At 37.5% G+C, this 15,868-nt stretch overlaps 2 protein-coding genes across 2 annotated transcripts; both read right to left on the bottom strand.

Moving 5' to 3' along the window:
• Positions 1-337: 337 nt before the first annotated feature.
• LOC147358721 (olfactory receptor 5AL1-like) lies at positions 338-1,288 on the bottom strand. The gene has a single exon (XM_086338214.1). It carries the CDS (start codon positions 1,286-1,288, stop codon positions 338-340), a length of 951 nt encoding a protein of 316 aa, XP_086194340.1.
• A 3,133-nt stretch (positions 1,289-4,421) lies between these two features.
• On the bottom strand, positions 4,422-5,377 carry LOC147358720 (olfactory receptor 8U9-like). The gene is given in 2 exon segments (XM_086342126.1): positions 4,422-5,113; positions 5,116-5,377. Coding segments are annotated over 2 exon segments (954 nt in total).
• Positions 5,378-15,868: the final 10,491 nt, after the last annotated feature.

The raw sequence follows: 15,868 nt of genomic DNA, 5'->3' as shown, positions 1-15,868 counted from the left end.
GGTGGCTCAAGATGGTAAAGAATCTGCCAGCAATGCGGGAAATTGGCTCCATCCCTGTCAGGAAGATCCACAGGAGAACGGAATGGAACTCACCCCAGTCTTCTTGCCTGGAGGAGTCCTTGGGCAGAGGAGCCTGGTGGGTTACAGTCCATAGGGTCGCAAAGAGTCGGACAGGATGAGACAACACTACCACTTTCACTTTTTAAACATTGCAGTGTTAGAAAGCATGTCACTAAAGGCATGATCATGCAGAAAAACTATTTGTTTTTTGCTTATTTGCTTTTTTTTGGGGGGGGGGCTCCTAAATGTGAAGGCTTTCAGTTAAAGCATGGATCACTTATATTATAGTAGAATACACTTTTTCCATAGTTCTCTTCAAAGCGTTTTTTACTTCCTTGTTCCTCAGGCTGTATATGAGAGGATTTAGCATGGGAATTACCACTATATAGAATACAGAAGATATTTTATCAGTATGCAAGGAATGGCTTGTTTCTGGTTGCATATACATGAAGATGATTGTTCCATAAAATATAGTGATGGAAGTCAAGTGGGAAACGCAAGTAGAAAATGCCTTTTTTCTGCCTTCAGCTGATTTAATCCTTAGAATGGCAAATAGAATGAATACATAGGAGACAAGGACAATAAAAAGAGAGAAAAAGATATTGAACCCAGCAAGTGTGAACAATAACAACTTTTTGATATATTTGTGATGGGTTTCACGACAGGCCAGGGCAACCAAGGGGACATCATCACAGTAGAAGTGATTTATTATGTTTGAATGACAGAAAGATAAGTGGAATGTAAGAGTTGCTTGTAGGAGTCCCACAGAAAAGCTATACAGATATGTGCTAAGCACCATCTGAATACAGACCCTTTTATTCATGACAATGGTATAGAGTAAAGGATTACAAATGGCCACATACCTGTCATAAGCCATGACTGAGAGCATATACAATTCACAAACCACAAACATGATAAAGCAAAACAACTGAATGGCACAAGCAGGTAAGGATATTCTTTTAATTTCTTGGAGGAAGTTCACCAGAGTGTTAGGAGTGACTGAGGAGGTATAGCAAAAATCAACAAAAGCTAGGTGGCTAAGCAAATAATACATAGCTGTGTGAAGCTGAGGACTGACACGAATTAGCATGATTAATCCAATATTACCCATGACACTAATCAAATAGATCACTAAAAAGATCCCAAAAAGAAGGGCTTGAAGCTCAGGACTGTCTGTGAGTCCCAAGAGGATGAATTCAGTTACTTCTGAATTATTGTGTTTGGCCATGAATTGTATATAGAAGCATATCATACTGTTATGTGCAGAACATCTGTTGCAGGTACTCTTTCACGCTGTGGATTAAGGACTTCTCTCATGCTTATTTTATGGTGACCATATTGGAAAGAAAAATCTTCACTGGTCAATAGACCATTCTCAGATTTCAGTGCTGCCTGCTTTGGATTTGAAGGGACTTGCTGCAGGCAGGAATTCCAACACAATCAGTAGTCAGGATATTTGTTAAGGAAGACAGAATATCTTGAATTAAAATATAGGATATCATATATACAAAATTCCAGCATCATAGGTAGTATAGCAGGATAAATATTTCAAGAGTTAAAGAGATGGCCATGAATATATTAAGAGTAATATATTAAGATGAAACACAAGGCATTTCAACTAGAATTAACACAATCATGACTCTTTCTAAATATTATTCTTAATGTGCTAGCCTTAGCAATGAAGGAATGCAATGAAGGAAAAGGTGAAATATAGTTATGTATAAAGTATGAAAGTGTATCTAAACCAATATGTTTAGTGAAAAGATGATATTTGATTTTTTTTTATGATTGTGACAATGTCTTCTATTACAATAGAAGAATGCTATGTAATGAAAATTATAATTTTCACCAAAATGTGAAACTTCAAAGAAAAGTGAAAGCATAGTTTTCAGAATTCCACTTCATATGATAAACAAAACATATAAACATAAAGCTTAATTTAATATTGAGCTTAGCAATATTAAATTGCTATATTCATCTTATATATTCATGTTATTTATGTTTAAGTCAAATAAATTCATAATTTCACATTATTTTCGGTAGAATGACATTTAGAAAAGAAATTCATCTATGGTCTTGGTCTCATGACAATAGATTTAGGGTTTGGTATTTGTTTCACCTTCACACTGTTGAAGAGATGGAGGAGTACATAAGTGTCTGAGATGTTTTGATTCCTCGAAGGTCACACCTAGCATTCAGATTCGGGCTTTCAGACACCAAGGAATCTATGCTCTTTAATTGAAGAGCTGTATCATGGTAAAAGCTTCATCTTGACAAGACAGTACAGTGTGAATTCAAATATGTTAATGACAGGCTTTGAGTATACAGAATAGAGACTCAAAATTTGCTGCAGAAACCACTGAAATGTTCAAATAGTGGATAAATGTGTGTAAAGAAAGACAAAAAAAAAAAGAAACTTTTGAGAACTGTAGATTAAGTCAACCCTGTATCTCTATGATTCACCAAAATATATACCCTATTTCCTTTCTCTGATTATGTTTCATTAAACATTCAAATGGCATACACACACACACACACACACTCTCACACATATGGTCTTCACAGGTGGTTCTAGTGATAAAGAATCTGCCTGCCAACTCAGGAGATGCAGCAGATACAGATTCAATTTTTTGGTCAGGAAGATCCACTGGAGTAGGAAATGACAACACACTCCTGTACTCTTGCCGGGACAATTCCATGGACAGAGCAGCCTGGTGGGCTACTGTCCATTGGGTTGCAAAGAGTCAGACATAACTGAGCAACTGAACACACACACACACACATACTATATACATTCATTAATATATATTAAAATGATATGCAAATTACAAACTCAAAACCATTTTCTGTGTAATTGCAAACTGTTCAATTATCATTACACTTATCTGAAATTATATATGCATACCTATATATCTATATCTATCTATATCACAGTTATCTGTTGTGTACATTAATCCTCATTTATAAATTGGCCTCTCACGTATAGTACAGTTGGGGCTAGAATTCAGGTTCTTTAGCAAAAGAGATGATGTGCAAATGTTTATGATTTATTATTACTCTTTTGTATATTCAATATTTTAGAAGACTCCAAATTTTGTAATGTTGTCCTTATTTAATTGACAAATAAGCTACAGGAAGCCCACACACAGTTCAAGTCCATCCTTTGACTACAAGGCATGTGTTCTTTTCCAAGCTAGGCTGCATGGCCTAGTGTGCTCATCATATTATAAACTATATCTTATCCAGTGATGACCAACTTACCTGAGATCTGCCCAGTATAATTGCATAGGATCCTTGCTACTGAAAAATGATCTATGAAGTTTCAATTATTTTGTGTATATTAATTATAATATATGATACCCCTGGGATTCCATTCTTGAGTTACACCTTTTTTAGATACCTTGAAAAAATATAACAAGATCTCATAGGTTTTAAAAAAAGAAGTTCACTTAAAAATTAATCTTCAGAGTGAAGTAAGCCAGAAAGAAAAACACCAATACAGTATACTAACACATATATATGGAATTTAGAAAGATGGTAACAATAACAATAACCCTGTGTACGAGACAGCAAAAGAGACACTGATGTATAGATCAGTCTTGTGGACTCTGTGGGAGAGGGAGAGGGTGGGGTGAAACATGTGTAATATCATGTATGAGACGAGTCACCAGTCCAGGTTCGATGCACGATGCTGGATGCTTGGGGCTGGTGCACTGGGACGGCCCAGAGGGAGGGTGTGGAGGGAGGGAGGAGGGTTCAGGATGGGGAGCCCGGGTATACCCGTGGCAGATTCATTTTGATGTTGGGCAAAACTAATACAATACTGTAAAGTTTAAAAATAAAATAAAATTTAAAAAAAAAATTAATCTTCAGAGATCAGACCAGATGCCAGGCCATGTTAAATCAGTGACTAAGGTAAACTTCAGATGTATTATTCCTCTGAACAAAGACAATTAAAAAAAATAAAGACAATTTGTTAAATGTATAAATATGGAGCAGTTTTATTAATTCATTCATTAATTTACAATTATTTTTCTTGAAGTATACTTAATTTATGGAACAGTTTTATAATGTTATATTTTTCTAGCAATTATTCATTTGAGAAATAAAAAACATTGGTATAAATTCTTATGGAACAAAGAATTATTTTTTTAATATAATTTCATCTGAAAATGAGAGAATTGGCAAAAAATTCTAATGGGCACTTTTATATCTGAAATCTCATTCTAAGTGAAAATCTTTAGAAAATTTTACTGCACCATGAACATACATGTAGAAATCCAGTATTAAGAATAGGCATTTTGGTAGCTTAAGAGAAAAAAATCAGACTGTGAAGAAAATTCTGTTTTTATTCATTCCAGTCACTTTCTTAATTCCATGAACATAAAAGCCTGGTTTCTATTCATGATGACTTTTATCAGGGCATCTTTCACTTCCTTATTCCTAAGGCTGTAGATTAAAGGGTTCAACATGGGAATGATCACTGTATAGAAGACAGAGGCCATCTTATCTGTGTCAAGGGAATGATGAGAACTTGGCTGTAAGTACATAAAGATGAGGGTCCCATAGAATATGGTGATTGCCAGCATGTGGGAGCCACAGGTGGAAAAAGCCTTGCGTCTGCCTTCAGCGGAGTGCATCTTCAGGATGGCAGAAATAATGTACATGTAGGAGATAAAGACAACAAGAAGGGAAGAAATGAGCATGAGGCCAGCACAGGCAAAAATCCATAGCTGCTTGGAGTGAGTGTCTGATCTAGTGAGCCTAAGAGGCATGTCATCGCAATAGAAATGATTGATGAGGTTGGAATGGCAGTAGGAGAGGCGGAAGGTGAGGATAGTATGATATAGGGCAACCAGGAAGCTGTAGTCATAGAGGGCAGCCACAAGCTGAATGCAGATGCCTGGGGACATTACAACCATATAGAGGAGAGGGTTACAGATGGCCACATACCGGTCATAGGCTATGGAAGCCAGCAGCAAACACTCGGCAGTCATGAAGGCCAGGAAACAGCCCAGCTGGGCAGCACATCCATTGAAAGGGATAACATTTTTTTGTACAAGAAATTCCCCAGCATTTTGGGTGTAACGACAGAAGAATAACAGAAATCAACAAAAGCCAAGTTACTAAGGAAGAAGTACATTGGCGTGTGGAGTCTTGAATCTGTTCTGATGACTAGGATCAGACCCAGGTTGCCTGCTACTGTGAAGAGGTAGATGGATAAGAACAGGACAAAGAGGGGCATCTTCAACTCCTGACGATCTGTGAGGCCCATGAGAACAAATTCTGTCACCTGGCTGCAATTTATCTGGATCATGTGTCTTCAGTATGTCTGGATGAAGAGAGGATAATGAAATCCAACTTAATTAAATTCAAGTCTTAATATCCTTTAAAGCAATTGGTATTATCAGCATGAAAATGCTAACAGTGAGAGTGCTAGCATCCTTGAGTCTGGCGATGAGACAAAGAGTAGATGGAGATGTTTTTATAGGAGAGACATATTTATCTCCCCCAAATCAACTGCATTTTATGAAAGTAACAGCTGTAGATAGGATTCAGTCCACACTGACTTTGCTCAAAGCTCTTACGCTGTTTAAAATTTACCATTATGTTTTCAGAACATTAAAGCTATTGCTTTTATAAAAAAATCCTAACATTAATAATATAAAGGAAAATGAGCCCCCTGCAGTGACATCACTCTGACAGACTTGCATATGTGATACAGACCCCACGTTGTTGCAGTCCTGACAGAGCAATGAACAGCATGCTCTATCCATCTATTCTATTCTCAGTACTTATTGCAGGGAGGCCACCATTGATTGCTACATAATCTTCACAAGTGCAAATGTTGAAAATGGGCAACTTTATGAAGGACTATAGCTACCTCATGGGTTGTTTGCTATTTTATGAGTGCACTGAGGAAGACAAGGACAGTCAAATAAAAAAATATATATATATTATTAAAAATAAATTATAATATAAAAAATTATATTATAGAAATATAATATAATTTTTTATTTGACTGCCTTGGTCTTCCTCAGTGCACTCAGGCATTCTCGGCTTGCAGCGACCAGGGCTACTCCTCTGTGTGGTGCCCAGGCTTCTCATTTTGCTGCCTTTCCTTGTTGCAGAACACAGGCTCAGTAGTTGTGTCACATGGGCTTAGTTGCCCCATGGCATGTGGGATCTTCCTGGATCAGGTATCAAACTCATGTCCCCTGCATTGGCAGGTGGATTCTTAACCACTGGACCATGAGGGAAGTCCTACTTTGCTTCTTATATTCCCATCTTATAGACAGGGAAGAAACATTGAGAGGTAAACCACCTGAAGTAAGCTCAGACAGACTGTCTGTAGCACAGGGCTTTCAAACGAGTGTTCTTCTGATGCAGGAGCCCACTCACTATTAGATAACTAACAAGCATCTACCTTACAATGCAGGGTAGTCTACCCAATACTCCGAAATGGAAAAGTATCTACAAAAGATTGGATAGATGTATATGTATAAGTGAGTCACTTTGTTGTTCAGCAGAAATTGAAATATTATAAATCAATAAAAAATATGCTCCAATAAAAATTTTAAAGTCAATGTAAAATTTCTATTTTATTTCACTTATTCTATCTATGAGAAAAAAATACAATGGAGTCTCAGTCATGAACCATTGATTTTCTAACAGATAAATGTTGAAAAATGCCATTTCACTGAGGTTTATGCCAAGCAAGGCACAGCAGAAAAAACCCTGAATGAAATTGGGAGATCTTTATTTGAATGCTCTGTCACCCTCAAAATACATTAATTTTAGTATGTCAAAAATTCAGTTTGTTCCTCATTTTCCTAATTTAAAGTGGTGCCTATTTCATCAAAATCAAAAATAATTTTTAAGTGGGCATGTGTGAATGTTTCTACAACTTTCTATGGGAAGAAGATAATTTTTGATGGTATTGACCAATACATGAAGCAAGTCATCAGAGTGTTTAAAAGCCTAGTTTGTGGTCCCACGAAAAAATGAATTCCACTTTGAAATAATTAAGCAAGTATTTTATTGGAAGTTTGGTTTACTAGTTTCAAGACAGCAGCTAAGAGTTCATTGTTTAGCAACTAGACATGCTTCAGTATGCCATTTTATCTTATCTTAAAGGTAGCACATGCATATATTTGACAATATATTTGAAAGTATATTATATATGATCTTTTATGATCTAACTCATGATATTTTATATTCAGATTTTATATACTCATGTCTCTTATGCTGTAATCAACACACAGAATTATTTTGCAATCCTCAATTACAGTATGACTTTCCATTTTCCCTACTTCCTGTGTGTTTTATCCTATACTTATATCTACCAGGTGAATGGTAATTAAAGAGTTGGAAGAAAAAAGCTTATTTATTCTTCAAAGCCTATCAAAACTCAACCTTTCCTGAGAAGAGACTTCTGTAAATTCCAGTTCCTCTGTTACTTACCAGTTTTCATTTTTATGTTCTGGAAACATTTTATACATAATTTATTTACATATAATTTATGATTTCCGTCTGTTTCTATATTTATTCTTTTGATAGATTATCTACTCCATGGGTGGGAGTCATGAATTCTTTATTCATTTCTTAATATAGCCCTTTCTAGATGCTTGGTGATAATGAATTAAATATTAATTTTGTCACGCTATTTCATTTATGCCCCTGTTCATAATTCATACTTTTATTTGTATCAAATATGTTAAGGGTCATAATGATGATTTAATTTAATGTGCTTATCCCTCATTCTGGGTAAAATGACTAGATTTGCTAAAATGGAAAGGAGAGTCTTGACATAGTTTACAATCTAATCAGTTAAGTGCCTAACTTGTCTAAATGTTTGAATAGATTCTATCTCAGAGATTTCAAATATTTTTTTCATCCCAAACTACTAAAAATGCATTTTATACAATACCACATGTCTGCATAACTGAAATAAGATTAGAGGAGATATTCTTTCCCTTGTTTCCAAAATGCCATCCAAAATATTTTATTCTAAAATTTATTCTATTCTAACTCATTTGAAAACTGTCATTTGTATCCCAGTTTTTAAATATACTCTGCTAAACTATACCTGGGCAGACTGTTCCTGTTTCTTCTCCAAACAGGTCTGGGCAGCAGCACACTGCAAGGTTTTGTCCCTGACGTGTCCCAGGGCTCTTTCTCACTTAGAGGAAGAGGCAAGGAAAATAGTCAGAAAGCTTAGCGCCCACACCCCAAAGGGATCCCAAGGCAGGCTGGAGATCAATTAGCATTATTATTCTGTTTTGAAGAACTTCAGGTGTACAGTTCTGCGTTTGATATCATTGCCCTAAGATTTTCTAGTTTTTGAGTTACTCTTATTTATTTGTTGCTTTAATTGTTATGTGGTTGTTGTTGTTCAACAAAAGGATTTAAATCTATCCTTGGAAGAAAAATAAAAATTACCTTGTGAATTTTCTAACTACATCTCTTTCAAAGAACTACATATATAACTCCTCCAAGAATCTGTTTCTGAACATCATTGTCTTATTCTTTGAAATGCTCATGAAGTGTTCATTTTCTCTTTAGGTTGTCTCTCTCCATCATTACTTGATTTCCTTGGTGACCTAGTCTAAAGAATACTCTCGCAGAGAGCTTTCTTAGCTCTTCTGTGTCTACAACAAGGGTGTACAGAGAGAAAATGGTTTTAACATTTACTTGGAAACAATGTGTCTGCTGTAAACTGAATTGTATCCTTCCCAAATTCATAGATCAAGGGCCCAAACCCAATGTGATGGTATCTGCAGATGGTCCTTAGGGAGAGAGGTAGGGTGAGAAGCGATAATGAGAATGGGATCCTCATGATAAATTAGTGGCCTTACAAGGAGAGACACTAGTTCTCTCTCTCTTTACACATGCTGCTGCTGCTGCTGCTTCTGCGTCGCTTCAGTTGTGTCTGACTCTGTGCGACCCCATAGATGGCAGCCCACCAGGCTTCCTGTCCCTGGGATTCTCCAGGCAAGAACACTGGAGTGGGTTGCCATTTCCTTCTCCAATGCATGAAAGTGCAAAGAGAAAGTGAAGTTGCTCAGTCGTGTCCAACTCTAGCGACCCCATGGACTGCAGCCTACCAGGCTCCTCCATCCATGGGATTTTCCAGGCAAAAGTACTGGAGTGGGGTGCCATTGCCTTCTCCTCTTCTCTCTCTTTACATATTAAACACACACAAACATCACACTCTCTGGTACACACACACACACACACACAGAAGAGGTCATGTGAGGAGAGCACAGAGAGCAGCCACACACAATCCAGCAAGAGAGTTCCTACAAAGAACCAAATGATCAGGACCTTGATCTTGGACTTACCGGCCCCCCAAATTATGAGAAAATAACTTCCTATTGTTAAAAATCACTCATTTTTATAGTATTTTGTTATGATAGCTTGAATGGACAAAGACAGCATGTTTATGGAAACAATAATCCTCTACATTGAAACAGTTTTGTTGGGTTTGTGGGAGGGGGTGATGAGGGAGAAAGGAACTATGGAATTATCTTTATTTTTCCAATATAAAGCAATTTCTATTGCCTTCTCCGTAATTTTTTTAGTATAAATTTATTTATTTTAATTGCAGGCTAATTACTTTACAATACTGTATTGGTTTTGCCATACATTGACATGAATCCACCACGGATGAACATGTGTTCCCCATCTTGAACCCCTCTCCCACCTCCCTTCCAATACCATCCCTCTGGCTCATCCCAGTGCACCAGCCCTGAGTATCCTGTCTCATGCATCGAACCTGGACTGGCATTTTGTTTCACATATAATAATATACATGTTTCAAGGTCATTCTTCCAAATCATCCCACCCTCTCCCTCTCCCACAGAGTCCAAAGGCCTGTTCTATACACCTGTGTCTCTTTTGCTGTCTCTCATACAGGGTTATCGTTATCATCTTTCTAAATTCCATATATATGCGTTAGTATGCTGTATTGGTGCTTTTCTTTCTGGCCTTCTCCATAATTTAGGGCATCCAGCAATTAACTGAGAATTCACCAGATACTTTAATTATATCTTCCAGAGGTTTCGGATAGGAGGTGAAAAACAAAACTTCAGTTACACATAGTGAACCTAAAAGACATAAATGAGAGGATCAGTAAAACATTCGATGTACACTGTGAGGCCCAAAGCAAGGAGAAGTTTGCATCCCTAAGGATTCTGGATTAATGATGGATAACCAGATTATCCTGCATATGGTTTGTGAGAATACAGTGAGGGATTAGTCTGCTTTGTACAGTGATTTTGAATATAAATTTTACCATGTAGTTTTCTATGAAATAAATTTCCAGTGATAACTATGGGCTTTAATATAATGGCTGCAGGGGAGTGTCAGTGTTAGTATCTAACACTGTTTGTACACGATGAATTAACATAAGTGGTTCAGTGAACAGGAAAAGCAGCAAATCCTTGCATTTCACAGCTTGACATGATCACAATTTGTCAGCATCAATCAAGATTATATGAATTAACATGAATTATGCTTAGTAAATTACATAATTATTCTGTATTTTATTTTAAATGTCAAACATGGTTAATGCAGTTGGAAAAATGTTCTGATCTCATTTATGTTTAACTGTAAAATGGCTTGACTTCTACTTGGTATAGGAATGTTGTAAAATTAACTAAGTAGAAATCTTCTGTATAAATCCCTGCATGCAAATACATTAGTTGAATTCAAGTGACAATCAGATCAGATCAGTCGCTCAGTCGTGTCTGACTCTTTGCGACCCCATGAATCACAGCACACCAGGCCTCCCTGTCCATCACCAACTCCCGGAGTTCACTGAGACTCACGTTCATCCAGTCAGTGATGCCATCCAGCCATCTCATCCTCTGTCATCCCCTTCTCCTCTTGCCCCCAATCCCTCCCAGCATCAGAGTCTTTTGCAATGAGTCAACTCTTTGCATGAGGTGGTAAAGTACTGGAGTTTCAGCTTTAGCATCATTCCTTCCAAAGAAATCCCAGAGCTGATCTCCTTCAGAATGGACTGGCTGGATCTCCTTGCAGTCCAAGGGACTCTCAAGAGTCTTCTCCAATACCACAGTCAAAAGCATCAATTCTTCGGTGCTCAGCCTTCTTCACAGTCTAACTCTCACATCCATACATGACCACAGGAAAAACCGTAGCCTTGACTAGACGGACCTTTGTTGGCAAAGTAATGTCTCTGCTTTTGAATATGCTATCTAGGTTGGTCATAACTTTCCTTCCAAGGAGTAAGTGTCTTTTAATTTCATGGCTGCAGTCACCATCTGCAGTGATTTTGGAGCCCAGAAAAATAAAGTCTGACACTATTTCCACTGTTTCCCCATCTATTTCCCATGAAGTGATGGGACCGGATGCCAATTCGGGTATGACCTAAATCAAATCCCTTATGATTATACAGTGGAAGTGAGAAATAGATTTAAGGGCCTAGATCTGATAGATAGAGTGCCTGATGAACTATGGAATGAGGTTCGTGACATTGTACAGGAGACAGGGATCAAGACCATCCCCATGGAAAAGAAATGCAATAAAGCAAAATGGTTGTCTGGGGAAGCCTTACAAATAGCTGTGAAAAGAAGAGAAGCGAAAAGCAAAGGAGAAGAGGAAAGATATAAACATCTGAATGCAGAGTTCCAAAGAATAGCAAGAAGAGATAAGAAAGCCTTCTTCAGCAATCAATGCAAAGAAATAGAGGAAAATAACAGAATGGGAAAGACTAGAGATCTCTTCAAGAAAATCAGAGATATGAAAGGAACATTTCATGCAAAGATGGGCTCGATAAAGGACAGAAATGGTATGGACCTAACAGAAGCAGAAGATATTAAGAAGAGATGGCAAGAATACACAGGACAACTGTACAAAAAAGATCTTCATGACCCAGATAATCATGATGGTGTGATCACTGACCTAGAGCCAGACATTCTGGAATGTGAAGTCAAATGGGCCTTAGAAAGCATCACTACGAACAAAGCTAGTGGAGGTGATGGAATTCCAGTTGAGCTATTCCAAATCCTGGAAGATGATGCTGTGAAAGTGCTGCACTCAATATGCCAGGAAATTTGGAAAACTCAGCAGTGGCCACAGGACGGGAAAAGGTCAGTTTTCATTCCAATCCCAAAGAAAGGCAATGCCAAAGAATGCTCAAACTACCGCACAATTGCACTCATCTCAAGTGACAATAAAGAGGAATTATTAACCACAACTTCTTAGGATTGAGTTTTTATAAAGCTATTTCAGCATTAGTTATATATATATATATATATATATATATATATATATATATATCATCAAGAGCTCTTCCCAGGGAAAGGTTCATCTTTCCATTTCTTAAACTTTAGGAGAAGGAGTTCAGTTCAGTTGATCAAAGTTTTGGGGAAGGTTGAGTATTTGACTAGGAAATACATTAAGGGAATTTTTAAGGTGAAGGAACTGTTCTGCATGTTACCTAGGGGCTTGTTATTTAACTCTCTGCAATTACCATAAATTCATAGAACTTCATATTGCAAAGACTAAATTTTATATATATATATATATATATATATATATATATAAACAGAAAAGTTAGTGAGATTGTCAGACAATGCCAGGAAAAATTGCATACAAATGTATTTAACTGTATTATGAATGTATGACATAATCACACTTAAGATGGGAGATTTATTGTCATGAGTAACTTTAGAAAATGGCTCTTTGATTAGTCATTGTAAAATTACAGAGAAAAGGAACTGAATATAAACTTTGCATTCTGGTTTATAAATATGTTTCTCATGGTGGTCCAAGTTAATTCTGAAAGGCTGTACATGTATATTGGTGTTGAACAAGTGATTAAATGGCTTTTAAGTAGTGGGACAAGGTTTTTCACTGCTGGAGAGAAACTTGATACATAAACTTGCAAATGAGATAAGCATGCTGTTGTGGCAGGAGTTTTACAAATAAACATGCAATTTAGACAGTGCTTCTGGCTGCTGTTCCCTGGAAAATAGTCTTCAACAATGGGATTTTCACTTGTAGAGAGAGAGTTTGGGATGTTTGTGAGTTTGCTTTTTTTTTTTTTTCCTCTCCCAAGATCTTCATTTGAAAGCCTGGGAGAACCTGAAAAATGATTTCATGCCATCTCCATGAAAAAGTACCTTTGGGACTCATTTATCTCACATTCCTTTCTGAGTTGTCACAAGAAACTGATCTGTGAGAACTTGGGAATTGAACCTCTGTAAATAAAGCAAATGTATTACTACAGTTATTTAGAAACTTTGTAGAATAGATTATGACAAAAATTATGACAAATAATGATCATTGAAACCTCGAATCCCCAAACACATCAATAAAATTAACCTCATTTCAATAACACATTTTAAATCAGACCCACACAGCAATTTTCACCATTTCATGTTTTCCTTAACAGAATTATTAAAGAAAAGTTATACTTAACAGTTTGAAAATCACAACTGTTTTCCAAGCAATGCTAGTTACCTAGATCTCAAAGTTTTCAAGAGATAAGCTTTCTTGGATGTTCCCTGGTGATCCAGTGGTTAGGGCTCCGGCTTCTCACTGCTGAGCACCTGGGTTTAATCCTTGTTCAGGGAACTAAAAGCTCACAAGCCATGTGGCCAAAAACCAACAAACCAGAAAAAATAAATAAAGTTTCCTTTTTCAAATTTAGGTTTTGCCATTTTCAGGCTGGTAGAAGTCCTGGTAGAATTTACACCCTCATGAATGATACTACATTTAAGAAAGTTTGTAATTGGAAGAACAACTGGACATTAATATTGTGAGGATTGGGGGAGATTTAGGAACAGGTCAGAAACAGCACTGGTGAGAGAGATTTCCCTTGTCAAAATAGAATTCCTATGATGCTTATGAAAAGATTGGAACTCAAAGAACTACCAGGCAGCATGGGACCATAGATCATGTTTAGTCTCATACCTTTCAGATAGTGCTGTGAAAGCAACTTGGTCTTGTGGCAATGACTCAAGTTGTTTCTGAGTGACCAGAAGGAAGATCACTGGAAAACGTGTTAAGAGGAAAAACTGGTCAGAGCTTTGGTTATGCCACCCCACTCCACCAGACTAATTTTAGTTATTATCGTTTATTGGAGCTTCCCAGGTGGTGCTACTGGTAAAGAACCCACCTGCCAATGCAGGAGATGTAGAGATGCAGGTTTGGTCTCTGGATGGGGAAGATCCCCTGGAGGAGGAGATCACAACCCACTATAGTATTCTTGCCTGAGAATCCCAAGGACGTAGGAACCTGGTGGGCTACAGTCCATAGGGTCACAAAGGGTCAGACATGACTTAGCACCCATGCACACATTGATACTATTATTAATAACATAAAAAACTCTAACCAAAATAATTCTACAAAAAATAAAATCATATATCTAACACAACCCAATCATTTACCAATGACAAAGCTCACATCTTAAATAGGAAATACAGTTAGTGGTTCTAACAGGAGTCAAATTCATGCCTCCTGATATCCACATCCATTCAGTTAGTTTTCTTTTTCCAGAAGAAAAGAAAGAAAATGAAGGTGCTCAGTCATGTCTGACTCTTTGAGACCCCATTGACTATAGCCTGCCAAGCTCCTCTATCCATGGGATTCTCCAGACAAGAATACTAAAGTGGGTTGCCATTCCCTTCTCCAGGGGACCTTCCTGACCCAGGGATCAAACCTGTGTCTCCTGTATTGCAGAAAAATTCTTTACCATCTGCGCTACCAGGGAAGGCCCCAGAAGAAAAAGGACCCAGAATTTCATGGCTAAGAGCAAACTAGATTTGACAACATAGCCTAAATAATTCTTCAGACTTTTACTTTTTTAAACTTCTGAGCCCTTTTTGTGATCAGAAGAGGTGCTAGAAGCACTTCCTATTAAGTAGGCTGATAAAAGTTGATGAATGTTAAACAATTTTAATGTTTCAATATATATGACTATCAAGAGGACTTTTCTTTCTGGAAAATTACACAAATAATATATTTCAAAAAATTATAATCCCATCTTAATTTGGGTTCCCCCAAAATGAGATACTGAATCAATAATTGGTGTAAATGTGATTTGTTAAGAATTTTTCCCACGAATAGCTATTGGATTGAGTGGGAAGTGGCACCTGGTAAGAAAGTAAGCCAAGCAAGGATATAGTATCAAAGTCCCCATGATAGGAATTTTGGTTAGATTCCATGGAAGAGTTCTGGAGAGAGGTAGCTCAAGTTGATATGAGTGGGCAAAAGAGCTTGGATATAAACAGCTGACCCTGAACAACCCATAACCCATAAATGTATGTATTAATCTGTGTATAACTTAGCATTGGCCTACTGTATCAGTGATTCCTCCCTCCATTATTGGATTCAAACAATCAGTGACCTTGTAGTACTATAATATTTACTAATGGAAAATTATACATGTGTAGGTAGACCAGTCGGAGAAGGCAGTGGCACCCCACTCCAGTACTCTTGCCTGGAAAATCCCATGGGCAGAGGAGCCTGGTGGGCTGCAGTCCATGGGGTTGCTAGGAGTCGGACACAACTGAGCGACTTCACTTTCACTTTTCACTTCCATGCATTGGAGAAGGCAATGGCACCCCACTCCAGTACTCTTGCCTGGAAAATCCGATGGATGGAGGAGCCTGGTAGGCTGCAGTCCATGGGGTTGCTAGGAGTCGGACACGACTGAGCGACTTCACTTTCACTTTTTGCTTTCATGCATTGGAGAAGGAAATGGCAACCCACTCCAGTGTTCTTGCCTGGAGAATCCCAGGGACGGGAGAGCCTGGTGGGCTGCTAAGGGCAACCC

This window comes from Bos grunniens, chromosome 15, assembly GCF_055505025.1.
Source record: "Bos grunniens cultivar Pamir isolate PY7600 chromosome 15, Bosgru_T2T1.0, whole genome shotgun sequence".
In the NCBI taxonomy this organism is placed as follows: Eukaryota; Metazoa; Chordata; class Mammalia; order Artiodactyla; family Bovidae; genus Bos; species Bos grunniens.
This window is presented reverse-complemented; position numbering and strand designations above follow the sequence as displayed.